Genomic DNA, 20,472 nt, shown 5'->3' on the forward strand with positions numbered 1-20,472 from the left:
TGACAAAAGATGACTCGATGTGTCATAAAGAAGCTCTTTATTCACATTGAAGTGTTTCACACAATTCATGCCACTACCTACCGGTACGTAACTGGTTTCCACATGAAACAACGGGTCACCAATTCGGGCTTTTGATGCTGGTAGGAGCATACCCATATAGGTCATGTCGCCTGTGGTTTCACAGCATGAGCTCGGCAAAAGAATGTGCCAGACCCGTGCTGCATTACAATCAGGTTTTCTTTTTGTCTTGTTGGTATGGTTCTCTTTTTTTTCGGGAGGGGGGGGGGGTGTGGTTGGGACCTATGATTCACACACATCTTGGTCTGTTTCACTTCTTTGAGTGATATTGTTTAGGCTTTTCAAAATAGAGTCCATGAAATGGGCTGAAAGTCACATTTCTCCATGTGAGTCCAGATTAAGGGGCTAGCTCTAATCCATGATAAGAATTTATCAATAGCCAGTCAGTAGACATTACTGACCATCAAATTCATATTCCAGCACAACATTAAGCAAATATTTGCATGTGCTTTACCCAATGATTTTCACAAGTCTTGGCTAAATGTAGACATTTTTTTTTTTTTGCTAAAAAGTTTTCGCAAACATTCTCTGTTTCTCTGAAGTTTTCACAGCACCATGGGTTTATAAATTCGGATGGTAAGAGTAACCATACAACGATTTTTCTCTCCATCCTATATATAATATCAGACTACTAGTTCATCTATTAAATTATTCTAACTAATGTTAAATATAAAACTGTATGATGTCAAAAAAAGAAAGAAAAATGGAAAAAAAAATAACGCACAAATACATGAATGATGGCTCGAAAAAAGTCAGCTAATGTTAAATGTACACACTTTATAAAAATACATAGATGACACTGATGTTCATTGGCTGAAAAGCATGAATATTAGCCTCGGTAAGATGGTGAAACTATTTGACCTGATGATATACGAAGCACTTGGAATTGAACATGTGTTGCATAGGCGAATAAAGAAAGACAGTCTTTAGCACTGACAAAGGCACTTTCATATACTGGTATCAGCAGCCATACACTCACCGTTTGTATGCAAGGCATATATATGTACAGTGGCATCATCGTGAATGCCATTCACAAAGCAAACATCCCCGGACATAGACAGGGAAAAAAAAATCAACTACCCCGTATATATGAAAACACCTGCCGTGTACATGGCTTGAAACTGTATTTGGAATGATTCCCCATCTGCTTGATACAGTGGGTTCCACTGGTTTGCGGTGCAATATTCAAAGAGTACCAGTACATTTGAACACACTCTCACACTCTCAGAAGTCATGACAAATTAAAAAAAAAAGAAAGAAAATGTTTTCAGAGTAGTTTTCTGTCTCTTACAGCTGCAACTGTGATAAAACATGAAGCAAAAACACAAACATGGACATTAAAAGCAAACGCCAAATGTCCATATAGGCAATGTACTACCATGCCGGCATCATGTAACGTTTGGTCAACCATGATGCACGCTACCTGTTTCCAAGTTATATGAGAGAATTCTCCATTGACTCCAAGTATCGACACAACTTACAACGTGATACACATGTATCTGTCCTAACTTACACAACCTGGGTATACTGTCGTTCACTTACAAACCAGAGGCAAATAATTTGTGGGTGGGGGAGGTTAGGAGGGCTAAATCTGCTCTTCGTTCTCAAGTGATTGCATGTTGCAAAATTTGGGCAAAGGTCTGTTTTCACCACTGATAATACAGCTTGGAGTGCCACCATCTGGCATGTCCAAACATGTGACTCGGTTTAGCATGCCTCGTCTTAATACAAAGTCTATAGGACAATGACTCCTTGTATAGAGGAGTAGAAACGGTTTCTTGCACTTCTAAACCCTAGCATGACAGCTAAAGCATTATCAGCCAAGTAATTTTGTGCAGTGTCATCTCAAATGCTGATTTGACAGTGCAACTCGGAGGTCACGTTCCTGATCAAGAGGTAGCCTTCTAGGCGCACAGGTTGATATAGACTTACTTCAATGGACATGGGAACAGAGAGACAGGTAGCACAGTACTAACGGTGAATTTTGATAAAGAGAACGATTCTGATGTGATCTATTTGCTTGATGGTCATCAGTCATAGCTTTGTTACTGTTAGATACATCTGTACAGTGTATGTACACGCAAATTGCCAACAAATAAAAAACAAAAAACAAAACAAACACAAAAACACTACAGTCACAATACTTGCAACTCTTGCTTATTTTTAGGAACAAAAATACTTTGTAAAAAAAGAAGTAAGAAATACATAGTCAACATGTGGATTAAATCACATGATGTCATCACACTGAATTGTATGTAAACCTGATTGGCTTTGTGACACACATTCTACAAAATACAGCAGTGGAGGATGCTTAAATAGAGTTAAAAGTGATGTGGTAAGAAGTAGTATCCCTCCCATTAATATTCCCAAATATATAAAGTCCTAACTACAATATAATACAATAGTGAAAGGCGGTTGAAAGAAAATAGCACACATATGAAACATAAGGCAGCATTGGAGCATGTGTACACATGAAATTTGCTACATTCATCTCGACTGGGAGTGCCTGGTTTTTGGGGGGCCATCAAAACAATAATATAACAAACAGATCCTCAAACAGTTCTGTACGAAGAGGGTTGCAAAAAACGATCTGAAAACTTGAAATGTGGAGGAAATCCCAGCTCAGTTTTATGCCTGTCGATTTCTTACACATTGTTTCAATACCTCCTGATTCAAACTTTCATCTTTGACCATATGGACAAAACTTTCTGGAGTAACATTCCTGGACAGGGGAAGGGGCCTTCACATTTTTGGTGTGCACTTTTGTATAGACTTTTGAACTTCAAAGCCTAGAGTGATTGCCTTGATCAGCACAAATTTGATGTTCATGCACCTCTGAGCATAAAAAATACCCAAACCTCAACTTTGATAGAGTGTACCCGAAAGTGCCATCAGTATAAAGCACATAGAATTGGGGAAAAAAAACCAACAACACCCAAAAAAACACAAAGAACTGAGGAATGTTGAACCTACATGTATGTTGCTCTGCTTGCTACTTCACATTATTCCACAAACAAGAGTCCAAATTTCTTGCCTCATCTCTGCAGCTCTGTTATACCAACTGGCCTGTTCCTGGGGGGATTTCAAAATGATTTCAATCAGCCCTAGCCTTCTCAGGCTGCATGCTGATTGGCTAAAACCTGTTACCATAGCAACTGATAGCTGATATCTGAGTTCCGAGTCTATTCATTATCTGGTACTATCTGGACTTGTATCTGCATTGTTACAGGTTCCACTACGACTGTTTGAACTTCGGCTAATACTGTTTTGTTTTTGGTCTGCAGAATGCCTTCAATTTCAAGCTTGTAGAGTCCGGTGCGTGAGACGCGCTTGTTGAATCGTAGCAGCGCTATGCCGTCATCCCGCTTTCGCATCGCGAAGGTGTTGTCGTCGTTTCCGCTCAGAATGACGTAATTGTAGGTCGCCACTTCCTGGACATAGCCGGTCTTGAACCTGGCCACCCGCTGCTTGGGCACGGCTTTGGAGAGTGGGATGTGGTAGAGGATGGCGGTGTTGTTGGCCTGTGAGCTCGGTTCCGTGCTGGTTCCTTCTTCAGCATCGCCTCCTTGGCTCGCCTTCTCAACGCTGCGACGTTGCCTGCCACCCGTCGTCCTTGAGCAGTGGTAGCATGGCTGGGTGGAGTCCCTGTCAGTCACACAGGCTCTGCAATCACAGACGATATGATAAGGGACATTCCAACAATGTGAGCCCAGACAGCATTTTCATCAATCAAAATTACACTTACAATAATCACATTTGTGCAGCACTCTCGCAAACTATAAGCTGTTTATCAGTGCTTCACATCTGAACAACAACATACAAGTTAAAACTGTTTAAAGCAGCAATTCACAATATTCTTATCAATTCTTTTTTTTTTTAATGAATAATGCTTCAGTCTGAAATAGATGATGGCAACTTCCATGGTGTTATTTTGATACAGATCTAACATTTGTCTTATTGGCAACTTCTGGAGTACTAGTATAAGAAAGAATTTTCTGGTGCACAATGACTGAAATCCGTTTGAGAAATACTTCAGCCTTAAATGAACTGTAAAATCTAACCTCACATTTTTTTTTTTTATTATTATTATGATTTTTTTTCTGTGATAAATGGTTCATATCTGCTAAAATTATGTGTTGTTGTTTCTTTTTTAATATCCCAAACATATGCAATGCCTGATATTGGGTGTCAACTTTCGTGGGCAAAACCTAAAATCACAGGCATATTCTGAAAACTGGCATCTTGATTCTATGTTTGCAGACACTCTTGACAAAGGGCATTGGTTGCACTCCGATGATTTTGTTGAGTCTCTTTTCCCAAAATCCTGATGTCTGAAACAAGCCTTACGCTTGAAAGGAAACAAGCATTTATACGGTAATACACTGGGAGCTTGATTTATTCATCTCACATCCTGAGCTTTCTTTTAGAAAGGAAACTGGCCCATCAATAACTCCAGGCACAGGGCAGATCTTTTCTTGGTTGATAGCTTCTTTTGTGCTTTTGTCTATCTATTTTTGTATACAAATTATATCCTCTTCCCAGACGCAGGAAACACTAATAGCAGAGACTCCAACCCCAAGCACCGTCTGATCTGGAGATTCTCCCGCCTGAATCCCTCGCAAATGGGAGACTCCAACTTGATGTGCGCAAAGCGCAAAGTCCCTTGGGTCATTATAGGGTTCTATAGATGCTCTCTCGTGCTATCTCAGGCTTATTTTCAACATACGATGGCACTAAGTAAGTAATAATTCAATGAATCAAATCATATATTTTGGCCTAATAAAACTTCATTTCATATAATATATCATGTGCAGATGCTACACATGCATGTGTATTATGAAATTGACTGGCATCTACAAAACCATACAAGCGGGAGACACAGAGCCAGGGCGGGAGAAATTAAATCTCAAGCGGGAGAACAGGAGATTTTGTGAAAATGGGTTTTCGGCGGGAGATCTCCCGTCGAAAGCTGGAGAGTTGGAGTCTCTGGAATAGAGAATTTTGTGAGCTACTACACTCTACTTCCACACATCCAGAGAAAGTAATGTGATGTAAGAAAAGAACAAACTACAGCCACAAGGCAAATACACAAAGGAAACTTGCTACAAAGTTTATTTGTATGCCTTTATCCATTTTTACCTATATATATATATATATATATATATATATATATATATATATATATATATATATATATATATATATATATATCTTTTTTAACCTGTTAAGGACAAGTCCGGAGTATACTCGGGTAAGTGCCTATAGAAAATGTGTGTTGTTGCAAAATCAGCCCATCCTCAATGGGTTAATTTCAGCTTGGGTAAACAGTTTAGCAGTCCACTGCTGCAATAATGGAAATAAATTAAAGGGTGTCAATACTAAGAAGGTTCCTGGAATGTTAAAGGAACAGAAGATACTGAAAAGAGAGTGAGTTTTTGCCTTGCTCAAAAAAGGAAAGAAAAAAAAAAAAGGATATCAGCAGACTAGGGGAGAGCCCTTTAAATCTGCTGTCACCTTCTCTTCAGTTGAATCCTTTAACACTAAATGGTTGTAGGTTGGGAACTGTATGGTCACAGAGCAGTATCTCTCCCTTTTGACCTTTAAATATCTGTATACTGAGAAGACAATGCCCGTTGTTTGACCCTTTAATATCTGTGTACTGGAGGTAATGCATGTAGAGCAAAATACAAAGGAATTGAGGTGCACATAAGAATCACAAGGACACTATACAGGCTTGAGAAGAAGTCTCTGATAGGAACCAAAAACATGTTTACCATGAAAGGGACGAAGTACCAGTATATACCACTATTAGCAAGATTAGCAGGCTCTAAAGCAGCCTGTGTGTATGGTGGTAGTGGTGTGGTGATGGGGGGGGGGGGGGGGGGGGGGGGGGGGCAATACCAAGGGATTAGTTGACACATAGATTCCTCTTCCTCAAGCCCTTGTTTACTGGTGGACTGTTTTCTTTGTCATCCTTCCAACTAGCTTGGTCACACTGAAAGTCACATGGTCTGCAAGAGGAGCTTAATACACTCTGAAAAGGGGGATTAGAACTTATGCCACACTTGGGCGCTCTCCTCACAACATCAGAGAGCTAACATGCCAAATTTCTCACACTTTCCTCAACCCCTTCTCTAGTCCTTCCCTTTGAGTCTCCCCAGAACAATTCTTTGTCTCCTTCCCCCTCTGTCCACCCCACTTCCTGTCACATATCACGATCTGAACAGGAGAGGTCACCAAACTATCTGCTGTACGCTGTGCAGTCAATCACACACTTCCTGCACACAGGTCACCTTGGGGGCACTACAGTGTGTATCAAAAAAAAAAAGTAATCCAAATTTAGAGGGCTACTCTTTCATAATTGTCAGGTACTGAGAGCACAATGTTGGTTGTGAGGGAAGAAAAACTCTTCCTCTTTCCATTGGTATCTAATCATGTTGACATATGTCATGCACGACTGAGCACATGAACTTTAAAGACAACAATCACAAATTGCACTTTTTCCAAGTTTGCGTGTCACATAAAGGAACAATGAATGTCTCACTGAATGGATGAGATCTGTCAATGAAAGTGGCCAAATAAATAGGCCAGACTGTCCGAATGCAGGTTTGTGTTTAGGGTTTCTTCTAACATTTTATGGTCCATAACACCTGTCTGATAACCAAGACACTCCTACAGAGGCCAACCCACACAGTCCATCTTTCTCTGTTCATATTCAATACATAGCTCGCAGCGACAATCCTTGTCTTGAATATAAAGAGAAATAATGGGTTAGCCTTTGAGGGAAGGAGCATCAAGTTATTAACAACATGGCCATTTTGAAAGTTATGGACCATCACAGGTTAGAAGAAACCCTAAACACAAACCTGCAGTCACGCAGGCTGGCCTGTTCATTTGGCCACTTTCATTGACAGATCTCATCCATGCAGTGAGACATGCATTGTTCCTTCATGATGACACTTAAACTGGGAAAAAGTGCCATTTGTTATTGTTGCCTTTAAAGTTTATGTGCTCAGTCATGCATGACATTTGTCAACAAAATTAGGTTTTGACGGAAAGAGGAAGAGTTCTTCTTTCCTCACAACCAACATTGTGCTCTCCATAGCTGACAATTATGAAATAGTAGCCCTCCAAAATTGGATTACCTTTTGTTTTGTTTTTCTGATACGTGGCATGCCATGGTACCATTAAGGCTGTAGAAATTTCTGATAACAGTGGCGGAGGTCGATGACAATTCCAAACAAACAACACAGATGACATTGACAGAACTGCCGCAAAGTCAAACACTCCAGCAAAATGGATCATGGGCACAGTGCAAACGTCACGACACTACCTAGACCTCTCTCCTTGTCTGGAATAACGGATCATATGGTAAGGTATTGCATGGAATTGCATCATCATCACTGCTACCACTTCCTCTTGTAGTTCCTTATCTTTTCACCACCACACACACAGTAGTCCAGTCAATCTAGCGCTTTTTAGGGGGTAACCCACCACTAATTGCAACAGTAGGAATTTCACTGCAGTGCAAGTCGTTGAGGCCTCCTGAACACCATACTAAAAGTCCCAAAAAATCCAGTGGGGCAAAATAGTAAAATTTGCATAATATGCAAATTAGCACCTGTAATGAGAGAAAATTGACAGATCTTAGCTTCCCGTTATCCAATTTTAAAGATTTAAATGTGTAAACTTATATTTTGTAGGTCAATGAACACGATGGATGCCTTTTCGAATTGGTCATACAAAAATAATTTACATAAAATGCAAATTAGCGGTAGCTGTAAGAGTACATTCATAACAACAGTACTCACGTTGGCATAACGCGCGTTTTGCATATGGGGACGCGGGGTTGAGGGGGTAACTTAGGGCGCCTCACAAGGGGCCGCTTTTAATGTGCGCCCCTTTTTACTATGTAAGTATTGTAAAGCAATGTATCCTGCATTGATTACATTGCATTTCTTGGAAACAAAAGTACCCTTGCTATAAGGCACGATCGAATTTTGATAGCATGTACGTTTGGAACATATATATTTGCGCTATATGATATTATATGTTTTCTATATTGCCAAGTGAATAAAGGGCACTTTGGGGGCACACGCCACAGGATTGCCCTTCAATAAGCACCCTCTTTATTGCGTACATCTTATAAAGCAAATCTTCTTCTATCATTTTCGTGACTTTTCATTTATATAAGAGTGTATTTTCTGCATTGCCGGACCTACTTTTAAAACCGCTCACGCTAGAACAAATGTATTTGGGTTGCTAATATCTGTATTTCGTAATAAAGGGGTGTGCGTAGGCGTGCATTTAGACACCTCCCCAGAGATTACCTTTGATTGTTCACCTCTTTGACAATGTAGTTATTGTAGAGCAATTTTTCCTCTATTCATTAGTTGCATTTTTTGGAAACAAAAGTGCCTTTGCTATAAGGCATTTCGAATTTCGAAAACATGTACGTTTGGAACATATTATTCGCATTATTATGATATTATATGTTTTCTATATTGCTGTGAGGGTGGGTTGTTTTTTGGCACATCCCACAGGGTTGCCGTTTAATGCGCACCCTCTTCACTGTATAGATCTTGTAAAGTTAAGTCTCTTCTATCATTTCCATTACTTGTCATCGATGAAAATTGTATTTGCTGTATTGCCGGGACTACTTTTACAACCATTCACGCTAGAACAACAGTATACGCGTTGCTAATATCTGTGTTTTGCACTAAGGGGACGTGAGCGTAGGTGTAAATTTGGACACTTCCCAATGGATTACTTTTGAATGTTCATCCTCTTGACAATAAAGTTATTGTAGAGTAATGTCTTCTCTATTAATTAGTTGCATTTCTTGGAAACAAAAGTGCCTTCGATATACGGCACGATGGAATTTTAGAAACATGTACGTTTGGAACATATATATATTCCCGTTGTTATGACAATAAGTTTTCTATATTGCCGTGATGGTGGAATATTATTTGACACATCCACAGGGTTGTCGTCTAATGTGCATCCTCTTCTCTCTATGGATCTTGTAAAGTTAAGCCTCTTCTATCATTTCCATGAATTTTCGTTGATAAAAAGTGCATTTGCTGTATTGCCGGGACTACTTTTAAAACCATACATGCTTTATAGAACAATGGTGTTTGCGTTGCTAATATCTGTGTTTTGTCTTAAGGGGGCATGAGCGTAGATGTAACTTTGGACCATTCCCAAGGGATTGTCTTTTGATGTTCACCCTTTTAACAATATGGATATTGTAGAGCGATGTCTCCTCTATTAACTAAAACATATTTTTGAAAACAAAAGTGCCCTTAATGTACGGCGCGATCGAAATTTGAAAACATGTACGTTTGGTACACATAGTATTCGCGTTAATGATATTCAATGTTTTCTATATTGCCACGAGGGTGGTGTACTTTGGGGCACATCCCACAGGATTGACATTTAATGTGCATCCTCTCACTGCATAGATATTGTGAAGCAATGCTTTTTCTATCATTTCCACGACAGTCACTGACATAAAAGTGTGTAACTGTAACAGTATTGCCGGAACTACTTCATGCACGAAAGAACGTCAGTATTTGCGTTCATAGTATCCTTGCGTTGTAATTACGAGGCTTGAGCGGAGGTGCAATGTTGGAACACTTCTTAAGGGATTGCTTTGGATAATTGTTCACCCTTTTGACAATAATAGTTAATGTAGAGCAATTTTTCTTCTTGTAATTAAATTGCATTTCTTGAAAACAAAAGGGCAATTGCTGTACAACCGTAACGACTATATGAAGGCATGGTATATTGGAACATATTCGTGCTATGTGGTAGTGCATGTTTCCTATATTGCCCTGGGGGTTAAATGACTTTAAACACATCCCACTCTGTTGCCTTTGAATGTGCATCCCTTTGACTATATGATTATTGTAAAGCAGTGTCTCTACCATTCAAAAATCATGAAAAGTAAAGTGTCTTATTTACCACCCGGCAAAACGACTTTCTATATGCATGTTCAACTGAGTTTGATTTGGCATATAATGCATGTTTTGTTAACCTGTTTTGGGACCACGACGGTCAGGGTAGGAGTATCTGGGCACTTCCCAAGGGCTTGCGTTTGAATGTCCACCTTTTTGACAAAATAGATATTGTACAGCAACGTCCCCTATTACCTTAATTGCATTTTAACGAAAATAAAAGCGTATGTGCTATACAGGCGGAAGAACTTTTCAGAGGCATGTACCCATGGAACATTTTTCGCGGTTGAATATTGTACCACGTTTTTCACTGCCTTTAGGATGCACGGGGTTACTTTGAGCACCTCCCACAAGGTGGTCTCTGCAAGTGAACCCTTTGTACTGTATAGATATTGTAGATCAATGTTGTTATTTTATCTTTACCCCGGCAATTTTTATAGAAATAAAAGTGTCTTGATATGGCAGGAATTAAATTCAATACAATAAATTATTCAATTCAATTTTTATTTCATTTTTCGACAATAGACATCACTTTTTTTGGAACAGAAAATGAGGTGCGTAAAACTATGTAGGATGAAAAGAATGTACAATGATTGTATAGCACCTTATAAATATTTATACATAGTCATAAAACTCAAGTGATAGTCATAAAACTTTTTGAGACATGCACTTTTTGAACGACTGTAATTGCGTTGGTATTTGCGTTATAAGGTCATGTATAGAGGCAATTAATGTGGGCACTTCCCATATAGGAGGCTCCCTTCGAATGATCACCACTTTAACTATGCCAGTGTAAGTCAAAATTGCAGAGCAATATATCTTCTGTTAACCTCATTGAATTTCATTAAATAAAAGTTTCTTTGCTAGAGGACCAGAAGGACTGTTGAAAGGCATGTACTTTTAGAACATAATTATGTATTTGCGTCGGTACATGATCATTGCATGTCTTAGACTGCCTTCGGAAGGGGTAACTTTGGGTACCCTCCACGTGGTTGCCCTCGTATGTGAACTATTTTTACCTTATAGATATTGTGAAACAATAATTCTTCTATAACTTTCACTGAATTTTAATGGATAAATGAAACAAAAAGGACGTTATAGAGTTTTTTTTCGCTTCAAACAGCTGTATTCACGTGCGTATGATTATGTTTTGTACCGGGCCGTGAGGGTATAGGGATAAATTTGGGTACCTCCCTGCGAGTCGCTTTGACTGTGCACCACCTTTTATTCAAAAAGATATACACATTGTAGAAAAATATCTCCGCTGTCAGTGCCAATTCTATTTCATGGAAATAAAAGAGTCTTTGCTAGACGGCCGAACGACTTTAAAAAAAAATGTACGCTTAGAACAACCGAAATCGCGTTGGTTGATGCATGTTCTGTAATTGGTCGTGTCGATAATTATCGATAGGGGTAACTTTGGGCACTACCCACAGGGTTTCCCAAAGTTGACTGGCCATCTTCAATATCTCAAAACCCTCAAGGATGCAAGAGCTGAATCATCAAGATTCGAATAAATCACCCTCCAAATAGAGTTCATTCATTACAAAATTGGAGTTATAGATGTTGACACTTGTTTAATTTCGTACTTTGATTCTACGTTATTGATGGATTAGCTATCATTATCTGTCTGATGACAAAATTGTAATTTGCGTAATATTATTCATGCTAGGTTACTAATGCTGTAGAGTTTATTTTTGGTGAAGAGAAACTGAAATATCACATTTGAACACTCTTAATATGCTCATATCGGGCGCTTTGAAGCATTTGAATAGTCCGTTGGCTCGGTACCCTTTCCATATCATGCAAACGAGGCCCAGATTATGTACATGGAAATATTTGCAGCGCACTAACTGACATTGTAAACATAGGTTTCAACACTTTCGGTGTTCCAATCTGAAACCTAGAAGCGTAGTTTTCATGAAAACACTGTATTTTTATCATTATGGGAGCTAATTTGCATATTATGCAAATGAGGTCCAGATTATGTACATGGAAATGTTTGCATCGCACTAACTGAGGTTTCGACACTTTTGGTGTTCCAATCTGAAACCTAGTAGCATAGTTTTCTTGGAAACACTATTTTAATCGTTATGGGAGCTAATTTGCATATTATGCAAATGAGGGTCTGATTGTGTACATGGAAATGTTTGCATCGCACTAACTGACATTGTAAACATAGGTTCCAACACTTTCGGTGTTCCAATCTGAAATCTAGAAGCATAGTTTTCATGGAAACACTGTATTTTTATCATTTTGGGAGCAAATTTGCATATTATGCAAATGAAGCCCAGACTATGTACATAGAAATGTTTGCATCGCACTAACTGACATTGTTAACATAGGTTTCAACACTTTCCGTGTTCCAATCTGTAACCTAGAAGCCTAATTTCCATGGAAACATTGTATTTTTTATCGTTATGGGAGCTAATTTGCATATTATGCAAATGAGGTCCGGACAATGTGCATGGAAATGTTTGCATCACACTAACTGACATTACAAACATAGGTTTCAACACTTTCGGTGTTCCAATCTGAATCCTAAAAGCCTAGTTTTCATGGAAACACTGCATCTTTATAACTATGTGAGCTAATTTGCATATTATGCAAATTTAGCCGATTTGCCCCACTGGATTTCTTGGGACTTTTAGTATGGTGTTTCGGAGCCCATAACAAGATGCACTGCAGTGGAATTCCTACTGTTGCAATTAGTGGTGGGTGAAACCCTATTTTGACTGGACTACAGTAACAGGGAAGTAGGGAATATGATGACATTTGCAAAACAGATGAACCATTCAAAAACAACAGCCAATAACATCAGCAACAAAACACAACTGGCAAAATGTCAAACAATAACTATCAGGAAAGCAGGAAGCTACCTTGCAACACAAAACCCAACATGTACCAGCCTGTGTCTAATCTTCATTTGTGTATTTTGCTTTGCTACACTGGCTCTGATTGTACTGCCTGGTATGTCACTGTCCGCCTCCATATTGTGATTTTATCAGCATTGCTAACACTATTTTTTAACCTGGTTTTCCATTTTACCTCTGATTGTATGTAGATGGTACATCAAATACATTGTTATGTTTCAAAAAAAATTCTTGGCATATCTAAGTCTAAAGGGTGACTTGGCAGCTCTGCATAAGATATTAGAGCCTGCCTGACGCAGTGACTTTTGGATCTAAAATGTGGAGATGTTATGAAACTGACTGAGTAGGTGAGTAATTCCACTTATTCTTTCCCAGAGCGATGTGCCAAGTGTGAAACTCAACAAGGAATTCCTCATAATTCTGTATAAAAACGAATCAAGTTACTTTTATTTGAAGGTGAAATCAACAAAAGACAAACAATCCAATGACTAATGATATTTCTCCATAACTGTTGATGCAATCTCATGTGCAAAGGACAGTTAAAGGACAAGTCCACCTTCATGTACATTGGGATTGAGAAAATGCAGCAATATTAGTAGAACACATCAGTGAAAGTTTGAGGAAAATTGGGCAATCCGTTCAAAAGTTACGAATATTTTAAGTATCTGCACAGTCACTGCTGGAAGAGAAGACTACTACAGTGTATGATGTCACATGCGTACAACTATATAATGAAAATAAAAAGAGAATTTCACAAAACTTTACTTTCTGAATAAAGTGCACATTTCTTCGACTTGCTACTGACGTATGTTAAGGGTAATATTATTACCCCTGCCTTCTGAAAGAGAGAAGTCGAGTGTTCTTTTGTTATGCGAGAGAAAAGGAAATATGTTGAATTTTCTTTATTCTTTCTTTATATCGTTGTACTCATGTGACATCACCAGCTATAGTAGTCTTTTCATCCAGCCGTGACTGAGCAGAAACTTCAAAAATTCATAACTTTTTAACGGATTGTCGGATTTTGCTCAAACTCTCACTGATGTGTTCTATTAATATTGCTGCATTCACTCAACCCACATGTGTATGAAGGTGAACTTGTCCTTTAAAATGTCTAAATCCCACATCGTAAAGTAACAAGACTAAAAGCCAGGCTGAACTCGGTCTTCTTTTGAGAACCAAGGTCAGTGTGCCTCAAAGTGGTAGCTGACTTACCCCTGCACCACACTGGTGTAGCCAGGCGGACAGCCGCAGGAGAAACTACCCTCAGTGTTCTGGCAGCTGTACTGGCAGGGGCTGTAGCGCTGGCCGCCATAGGAGCTCTGACACTCGTTGATGTCTGGAGGGCAGAAGAGGGGAGAATGATTAAAACTTACAACTTGCCAAATGGATTAGCTTGGTCCTGGTTCATTGCGTTCATGAGATCCTAAGTAATCCACGGATGCTTTACAAATTATAATATTTATGTGTACATCCATTAGCAGACCTGGAGCTTGTTTCACTTGGCTCTAAAATCAATCCTACGTTCAATTCAACTGATCTTAGCGACAATTCTGATATTGACCACTCCTTAAAACTTACGGACTGTTTTACTAAAGCCATTTTGGAACAATTTCTGCGCTTATCTTGCCATGTTATATAATTAATCATGAATGCCTATGTATCCTTCCCAACTAGATCTGGGAGGCCCCCCCCCCCCCCCCCTCCCCCCCCCCCCCCCCCCCCCCCCCCTCCCGGCTCTATGATCTATCTAGATAGCCCGGCCTAGTTAGGGTTAATAGAGTGTATACTGGTACTGGTATCAGATTAAAGAGTTTACAAGAACAGATCTGACTACAGGCACTCGTAGAAAAGGCTGGAGAAGAGAAAGTATCTCGAAAGGGTGAAAAATATATAAAACAAATGACACACATATGAACATATCATGCATTAGCATGTTAGATAAGATTTAGAGTCCTCTACTCCTTCCTTACCATTGCACATCAAGTTCTGCTGGTCAAAGGCAAAGCCACTGGAGCACCCACACTGGTAGCTTCCCTGTGTGTTGTAGCATCTTGCCTGGCCACATACATCTGGCTGCATACACTCGTTGTTGTCTGGCAACAAGATGGAGGATGGTTAATGTTTTGTAAAATTTAAATGAACACAATCTTCTATTTCAGTTGTTTTCACACACACAAAAATAAGTATTAAACCTAGAGAGAACTAATAAAAATGAAGATGACTTCCAACTTTGATATCACACCTGCACACAGAGTGGCAACTGATGGGTGGTATATCTATTTTTCAAGGGGGGGGGGGGGGGGTGTCATTCGAAAAGCCAATCTTAAACGTTGACATCAACTTGAAATTATGTCATACTGTGTGCATCTTCAATGGTATTATAACTTTCATGTATACATAAAGATTTTGAAGACTGTTTAATGCAACCATTTACATACAAATGGAAATGTGAGAAGAGAATTTGTCTTGATAAATCTTTTTTAAAAGATCAACTAGAATTCTTTGTGAAACATTTTCCAAGGACTGGCACTCACCTATGCACATGCCGTAGAAGTTCTGTCCGAAGCCATCGGGGCAGACACACCTATAGCCACCGACGATGTTCTGGCAGCCATACTGGCAGATGCTGGGTTGCTCCTCACACTCATTGATGTCTGGAATGGCAAAATTCATGATATGGAAAGGAAAAGAAGAGTATAAGCAAACCCTTTAATTAAATAAATCAACAGATACAGCTTTCAGCAATCACACCAAGAAGGAACAAAGTGAGGCATCACTGTCATGTGGTGAGAAAATTGAGGACCACTTTGAAGGATGGGGCATACTTTAGAAGCAATTATCAAATTTTGGTGAGACTGATGAGCTAGAAGTAGTGCTGTATATCAACTTGCTCTTTCAATTTGGCAGAATCACCATTACTTGTGGGGTTTTTACACTTATGGCAGCAATTGGAAAGCTGATATTTTTTTTATTTCTTTCTACAACTGAAAAGTAATGGACATTATCTCTATCTCCATTTATCTATTCATTCATTCATTCATTCATTCATTCATTCATTCATTCATTCATTCATTCATCCATCCATCCATCCATCCATCCATCCATCCATTCATTCATTCATTCATTCATTCATTCATTCATTCATTCATTCATTTATTCATTCATTCATTCATTCATTTCTACTTCCAACAGAAACATATAAATATTTTAAAGAAATTGAATACATAAATTACACTACAATACATCAAAAATACAAGTTTACAGAAATATTTCAAATATACAGAAAGGCTGGAAATGGGCAGGAATGCTAAAAACAGTGTTTGTAGGTCGCATTCCCCCACACGTAATGCAACAAATCATATGACTGATATACTGTTACACATAAAAAGTGGAATTGCAAAAGAAACTAAGATATGGAAAACAAATCCCTACACTAAGTCGCTGTCATGCAGGAAAAGAGAAGGAAGTGAGAGAGAGAAAGTGATTATGTGGTGTGACGATGAAATATTAAGCCACATCAAGCCATATACATATCAAGCCATAGTTCCATCTCTGGAACTCTACTCCTCCCTCACTTGTGTCTCTCCTACTCGTCTTGCAGTACACTGCGTCATCTTGTGGTTTCTATACAGCAACATTCACATGTCAATCTGAACTCACCGACACATCTCTGGCCACTGGGGTCTACCCGGAAGAATCTCTGGCACTCGCATCGGTAGCTGCCCTGGGTGTTCTGACACGTTCCGTAAGGACCGCAGGCATCGGTATTCACCAAGCACTCATTGATATCTAGTAAGAACAGGATGAGACATTTGATGAGATTCAAAAGTACAGTGAACACAAGTGGGGTGAACCTGTGATTGAAATGTTTGGGTTTCCATGAATTTAATTCCTTTTTCTTCTGACATTCAATTTCAAAGTTAATTACATCACCATGTGAATAATCTCATGTCACGTCAAACACAATTTATAACAAATTTCAGCATATTCTTTTTTTTTTTGAGGGGGGCGAATTACTAGCAGTAGAGTAAACTAATCCATATCTATAAAAATTGTAATATATTACACACTTATGCCATATAAAGTTGTAAGACTTGAGCTCTCTGACTTTTCTTTTTACTGGTGATGAATTTGATTTTTTTTTTATTACACTGCATACAAGGGCTGTCTGATTGACATCTAAACATCATTCTCTCAAATGCAACTCAGTACTTTAGTTCAGAAGGGGTAGAAATACTCCTTGTGGAAAAAGCAACAGTGATTAGTTTTCATCATGCCATAAGAGGGCGCTCTTTCACTTGTCACAGTTATACACACTACCTCTGGCCCTCAGGCAGTGTTAGCAATCTCACACCTTGTTTAACCCATTGAGGACGGACTGATTTTGCTACAACACGCATTTCCCATAGACGCTTGCCCGAGTATACTCGGGACTCGTCCTCAACGGGTTAAAGTTGACTGAACAAAGAAAAGTAAAACTAGGTGAACAGGATGTCGACAGTGTAATCAAAATCGGACCATAATACAGAAACTTAAAATTCTAGATTTTACTCTACCAAACAGTGGTATTGGTTGCAACTACACATGCTGATTGGAAGAGAAATATCCTCATGTTGCACACCTCTCCCATTAGTTTGTCCACACAACAAATATTACAGATATCATCATGACGTTGGAAAGCCAGCCATTAACCCGTTGAGGACGGTTTGATTTAGCTACAACACGCATTTCCCATAGACACCTGCCCGACTATAGTCGGGACTCGTCCTCAACGGGTTAAAAACTTTTTTTCCCTCCCAAAGTCACTGCTGCTAGGTTTGTACAAGACAGCAATTGTTTGATGCAATGGATACAACTCATTATTTCAGTTTCATGTACAAAAAGGAAAGGAATTTGGTGGACGTGAGATTTATGTACAGGTCAATGGAAGACTTGTAATAATAATGATTTGACTCTGCTTTCAATTTGCATTCTGTAAAAGCAAGGATATTTGTGCACATATTTTTTCACACTTGGCCGGGTATGATAAATTTTGTATGTTTTTAACTTTGCAGAATCAAAGATATAAAATAACATTTCATAGAGCAAGAAGAAAAAAATATCAACTATATTTTCATGCTAGTTTCCTATAGCACAAAATGTGTGGAAATTTCCATATTTACAGTACAATACGTGGTTGCTAATAATATCACTGTTTTGTGATTATGGAACTTTATCCTATTCTAGGTCACATTTTCATGAAATTCTTATATTCTCTACGTTTCATTTCACTCTACTCAGCCAACTAGAGCATGGTGTGGGATTGCGATTTGGAGTAAGAGAGGTTTGCTCTTGATACCTAGACAGGTAGAGCCATGCTGCATGTATCCATCCGGACACACACATCTGAAGCCTCCCAGTGTGTTCCTGCATTCAAACTGACAGTCATGGATCCCCAGAGAACACTCATCTTTCTCTGAGATGTTTGAGGAGACAAGAGAAGAGAGAAAATATTGTAAATCAAGCCTGTCAGATTTCAGTTTCATGTTTCAACTTGTAGAATACACTTGCCATATTGAAACACATCACAAATCAATTCAAACACTAAGAATAGAAATGGCACAGCTTCAACAAAATGATTATCATCGTGGCACCACCATCACCACCCATCAACACAAAAATGGTCGTCAAAGAGGCATTTCTGTGCATGTATTCATGTTTGAATGCTCCGAGTGACAATTTACTCATTACTACTGATTGTGCCTGTAGATATTGTTGGATCAAATATCTTGTTTACTTGGCTCTTCATGGATGCAAAACATATGATGCAGTTTCCAAAGACAACACTTGCAAGATACCTCAACTGTTTTGCTTGTGTAGCTTGTGAATTTTATTGCAAAACACAGGGCTAGTTTATGACATGATCTTCCTCTGTTTAATACAATCATAACATAATCACAGAAGAGACATGGCAGCTGGACTGGATTCCATCTGGCAACTCTGAAGAACATTGCACATAGTATTAACTCACCTCTGCACGTGAGACCATCCTCGGCCAGGATGTAACCCTGGGGGCAGCCACACCTGAAGCTTCCTGGGGTGTTCTTGCACTGGTAGCTGCATGGCGGAGGCACCTGGTTGCACTCATTCTCATCTGATACCAGTCAAAACAAAAGGCGTCATCACTACTGACACTGGTATCAAACCCACATGAGGGGACCCATACCATCTTCACTTACAATAATGTCCACATCCTTTGCTACCGATGTGTTACATAGGTCTGAAATGCTCCATGCACAAAAACATTAAAATACACAATCAATATATTGTAGAAGTTTAAGAGAAATCATATTAAAGGTATCATATAGTTATGGTTGAGACCTAATTTCAGGTTTCTAACATTTTTTTGGTGAGATAATGAGAAACCTCTTATGAAATATGAAAGAGCATGTAATTCTATGAGGAATTCTACGTTTATTTGATGAAAATTGGTTTTGAAATGGCCGAGATATCCAAAAAAGAGCGATTCTAATAAAGTGTGGGACCCACACTTTATTACGATCGCTTTGTTTTACTTTGTTTTTGGATGTTTCAGTCATTCCAAACCCGATTTTCATCTAATAAACTTTGAATTCCTCTTAAAATGGTATGCTCTGTACTATATCATACGTCTTTTCTTGGTATCTCGCAAAAAGTTGAAAGCCCAATTCTCATCTCCACCAATACTGTACTATCCCTTTAAGTAACTATTAGGTAAATTTTGAACAAATTTGAGCCTCCCTAGCCAGCCACATCATCAATAGAAATCAAATCAAAGTCAAATCTATAAATATCCTTTGCATGTGCAAATTTTCACAGATTTGGTGTAGTAATTGTCTCTTTATCAAACATCTTTATCAAACAAATACACAGATACTGGGTAAACAAATTACAGTGAAGAGGGGGTTTTGAGAGGAGGGAAAGGGGTACCTTGTTCCCTAGTACAAAAAAAGCAGCAGGCAACTGAATCTACAATGATTTTTTGTGGTTCTGACTCACCTTCACATCTGGTGCCATCAGGGCTGAGGATGAAGCCAGGGTTGCACTGGCACATGTAGCCCCCGGAGCTTCCCAGACAGTTCCCATTCTCGCACAGCCCTGCCACCACCTGACAGGGGTCTGCCGGTGTCACGGACGTGGTGCAAAGGCGGTTGTACTCAACTGGTTTCACGATGCATGACAGGAGATTAAAATAAATTAGTCTGATGCAGAATCAGGAAAATGGATGCACAGTAGATGCACACAGGATTTAGAATAAACTGTAAATTACTTTACATTCTGAATGAAACACTGATGTTCTTCACAGATAAGGAAACCTGGTGGAAATAGAACTTTGTTACAACTAAATTTTCAAGTGGATTGGGGGTATATGTGGATCATTTCATGATCTGCACCCTTAAATTTGCTCGTATGACCTCACATATAAATAACAAACTTTCAAAGGCGTCTACAATGAATTTGCCTCCTTGTTCTGCGGAAGCAGAATGCATATTAAAGCATTTTATGAACACATAGTATGTTGCCATGGCATACATATCTAGAAT

At 39.0% G+C, this 20,472-nt stretch overlaps 1 protein-coding gene across 1 annotated transcript in view; it reads right to left on the reverse strand.

Annotated features, from left to right (window-relative positions):
* Nucleotides 1-1,369: 1,369 nt before the first annotated feature.
* LOC139735080 (fibrillin-1-like) overlaps nt 1,370-20,472 on the reverse strand; it is a 137,481-nt gene continuing 118,378 nt past the window's right edge. The window contains exons 56-63 of the mRNA XM_071645852.1: nt 19,928-20,089; nt 18,921-19,043; nt 18,249-18,365; nt 16,571-16,699; nt 15,445-15,564; nt 14,881-15,003; nt 14,123-14,246; nt 1,370-3,741 (exon numbers count right to left, since the gene is read on the reverse strand). Of these exons, the coding sequence (XP_071501953.1) occupies nt 3,261-3,741; nt 14,123-14,246; nt 14,881-15,003; nt 15,445-15,564; nt 16,571-16,699; nt 18,249-18,365; nt 18,921-19,043; nt 19,928-20,089 (1,379 nt within the window). The 3' untranslated portion in view covers nt 1,370-3,260. The remainder of the gene's footprint in view (nt 3,742-14,122; nt 14,247-14,880; nt 15,004-15,444; nt 15,565-16,570; nt 16,700-18,248; nt 18,366-18,920; nt 19,044-19,927; nt 20,090-20,472) is intronic.

The sequence above is a fragment of the Diadema antillarum genome, unplaced genomic scaffold, assembly GCF_040938485.1.
Source record: "Diadema antillarum isolate AM-2024a unplaced genomic scaffold, OU_Dant_1.0 seq00000563_RagTag, whole genome shotgun sequence".
In the NCBI taxonomy this organism is placed as follows: domain Eukaryota; kingdom Metazoa; phylum Echinodermata; class Echinoidea; order Diadematoida; family Diadematidae; genus Diadema; species Diadema antillarum.